At 45.6% G+C, this 3,069-nt stretch overlaps 1 protein-coding gene across 1 annotated transcript; it reads right to left on the minus strand.

The window, feature by feature from the left end:
* Nucleotides 1–589: 589 nt before the first annotated feature.
* LOC122444331 lies at nt 590–1,386 on the minus strand. Its single transcript, XM_043473037.1, has one exon. It carries the CDS (start codon nt 1,232–1,234, stop codon nt 590–592), a length of 645 nt encoding a protein of 214 aa, XP_043328972.1. The 5' UTR covers nt 1,235–1,386.
* Nucleotides 1,387–3,069: the final 1,683 nt, after the last annotated feature.

Genomic DNA, 3,069 nt, shown 5'->3' on the forward strand with positions numbered 1-3,069 from the left:
GATTGGCGTCTTTATAAGCAGGGAGAGATTTGGAGACAGCGATCCAGAAGAGATGCACATATACAAAGGGAAGCAGACCATGTGACCTCGGAGGCAGAGGTTGGAGTGTTGCTCCTCCACGCTCTGAACAGCGGCCCTGAGACACAAACTTGGCTATAAAAGCTACCTGGTGACCCCAAGGAATGGCTTAAGGAGAGTTTGTCTGGCCCAGTTCATAAAATGCCCACATCCTTGGCACCATTAGCTGTGTAACCCACTCCACCTCCATCACCACCCTCACCCACATCTCCATAGAGTGATCTTTTTAATGTTGATTTCATTGCCTCTCTCTAGCTTCCTATTCCATAGTCTTCTACTTAAGCAGCGTGCTTGATCCATGCTTGAGGAGGCTTCAATGCCTTACAGGAGGCATCATGCGAGGATGGGAACCAAAAGAGCACCCAGTATTTTGTCTTTGCTCTTTTTGAAACGACAAGTATATTTTATTTTAAAAGAATAGAAGATTAAGACAATAGGATGTATGTATGGAAATGTCTTCAAGAAAATGACTGCCGGCCATTCCAAAACTCACTGTTCAGACCTTTCCTCTTCAACATTTGGACACAATCAGGGGATTCACCCGTTTCGGTGGTTTTATTGAACACCTTTCACAGGAGAATAGGAGGGCAGTTACCAGCAAAAGGATGGAAGTTGTGATTCCTAGGGGGAACACATAGGAGAGATGTTTTTTTGTTACCATTGCTCTTTCAAGAGGAAAGGTAATTGGAAAGTCGAGGGTGGTTTGCCCATAAAAGTCCACGGTGAAATTCCAGCTCACTGTAATTGTGGCACAAGCACAGCTGAGGAGCAGCAACAGGGCCGACGCCCTGTAGCACAGTCGGAGGAAATCGGGGTACGGGGCCTTGACCCTGCTGACGAGAAGCGCCACCGAGCTAAAAATCAGGGCCACCGACATCGTAAAATTCGCCAGCAGCATCAGGCCCTGCCCATACGAGACTTCATTAGAAACGACCCAGCTCGAGTTGATCACGCTGTATATCGGTAACTCAACCATTACGCCAGACACGTTAAATTTTTGCCGGTAGAAAGCTTCCCAGAGTCCAATGAACATGACGGAAATGATGTCGCTGTCAAACTCCCACACACGCCAGGATCTGCTGCGGGCCAGGGTTAAGCCGAAGACCCAGACCAGATAAGTAAGGAAAACGCTGATCGGTTTTAAGAAGTACTTCATTTCGGTCGTCTAAAAACACACAGGTAGCCAGAGACGCTAGAACCGCACCTCCCGGTTGCTGCCTGTCTGGCCTGGATGCTGCCTGTCCGGCCTGGATGGCTTTATTGAAAGATGGTGAGGAGGCGATGTCCTCTTTCTTCTTCCATGAAGAGTGAATTCCAGAAGACGGCGGCGGTGATGTCACGATTGCTGTTGAGAAGCTGTGTTGAGAATCCTTCCAGCATTCTCAGTTGTTAGGTCAGGGGCACCAGGACAACAGTTTTCTTTCCTGTTGACCATCCTGGCACGACCTCTTCTTCATCCTCTGTCTTCTTTATCAGCCCGCCCCTTATGCGGACTTCACTTCTCACCCAGTGTCTGTTTTTAAAGCCTAGTTCCTTGGGAAAATTAACAAAGTATTATGCTTATGGATGGTGGATAGGGAATAGAGAATGGAAATAGCAAAATATTCCTAGAAATACAGATGTCCCTTGAGGATTCAGGAAAAGAGAAGGGTTTTTACCACCTGGAAAACTCTTCCCAGAGGCCTTGAGAGAGAAGGAGGGAAAGAAGAAAGGAGGGAGGGAGGGAGGTGGAATCCTGAGGGTTTCAAGTGGCAAAGGAGAACTAACATCACACAGTCTGCTTAGGAGCATTGCCCGGGAGATGTCAAGATTCTAAAAACTGTGTGTAAGGATGGTGTACATGTGGGCAAGTAGAAAATAGGCACTCTCACAAAAACATAGATGCTGTGCCGGTAAGGCAGCAAAACCCCTGTGGACTTGAAGAGGTCATGCTGATAAGCACAAGGACATCTCCATTCAACCCCTGTGAACTGGTGGCTAAGACTGACGGTTTCCCTTATTCCTTGACATCAAACACAGCATAGGACTCCACACCTGTTGTTAAGGAAGGAGGAGAATTGGGAAAGGAAGACTTTTTTTTTTCCATCCTGCCACCTAGTAGAATAATAAAAGACAGTTCCACCATTTGCACATCTGAACTTGTGGACTAAAATCCATATCCACGTGCCATTTTAAAGAACTATATTATCAACTATTTCAATTTCAATGCCATTGTCAGGACTTGCACTGTATTTTTCACCTAGCTTGTTTTAACCTTCTAATAAAAAAAAATTTACAGCTTTAGAAAACAGATTTTTGCTCATTTTTCTCAAAATAATAAGAGAGAGACATTTACAGCTACCAGGTTGAGACATTCAGGGATGTCATCTGGCAGCCAAGCGTGTTATTTCTGCCATGCCCACTTGGGGTCACAATCATGCTTGTTTGTGTCATTATCTCAACCTCTGACATTATGTTCATCTTCAAAGTAAGTTTCAAAGGAATGGTAGGTGCCAGATATGCTGCTGCTGCTGCTAAGTCGCTTCAGTTGTGTCTGACTCTGTGCAACCCCATAGTCAGCAGCCCACCAAGCTCCCCCATCCCTGGGATTCTCCAGGCAAGAATGCTGGAGTGGGTTGCCATTTCCTTCTCCAGTGGGTGAAACTGAAGTCGCTCAGTTGTATCCGACTCTTAGTGACCGCATGGACTGCAGCCTACCAGGCTCCTCTGTCCATGGGATTTTCCAGGCATGAGTACTGGAGTGGGTTGCCATTGCCTTCTCCGGCCAGATATGCTAGAATCTCTTTATTAGAAAATAAAAAGATTCCATAGGAAGCTCCAGTTCATCTCATTGAACTTTTAATGGTATGCCTACCTATAGGGGATATTGGAGCTGATTGCTATAATAAATAAAATCAGGATAATGTTAGTAAGGAATCTTCAGGAATGGATATGGGTTATGCAACTGACAGTGTTTCCAGCTCACTAATAGAGAAGTTAGACAAGGAAAAA

Source organism: Cervus canadensis, chromosome 6, assembly GCF_019320065.1.
Source record: "Cervus canadensis isolate Bull #8, Minnesota chromosome 6, ASM1932006v1, whole genome shotgun sequence".
Taxonomy (NCBI): domain Eukaryota; kingdom Metazoa; phylum Chordata; class Mammalia; order Artiodactyla; family Cervidae; genus Cervus; species Cervus canadensis.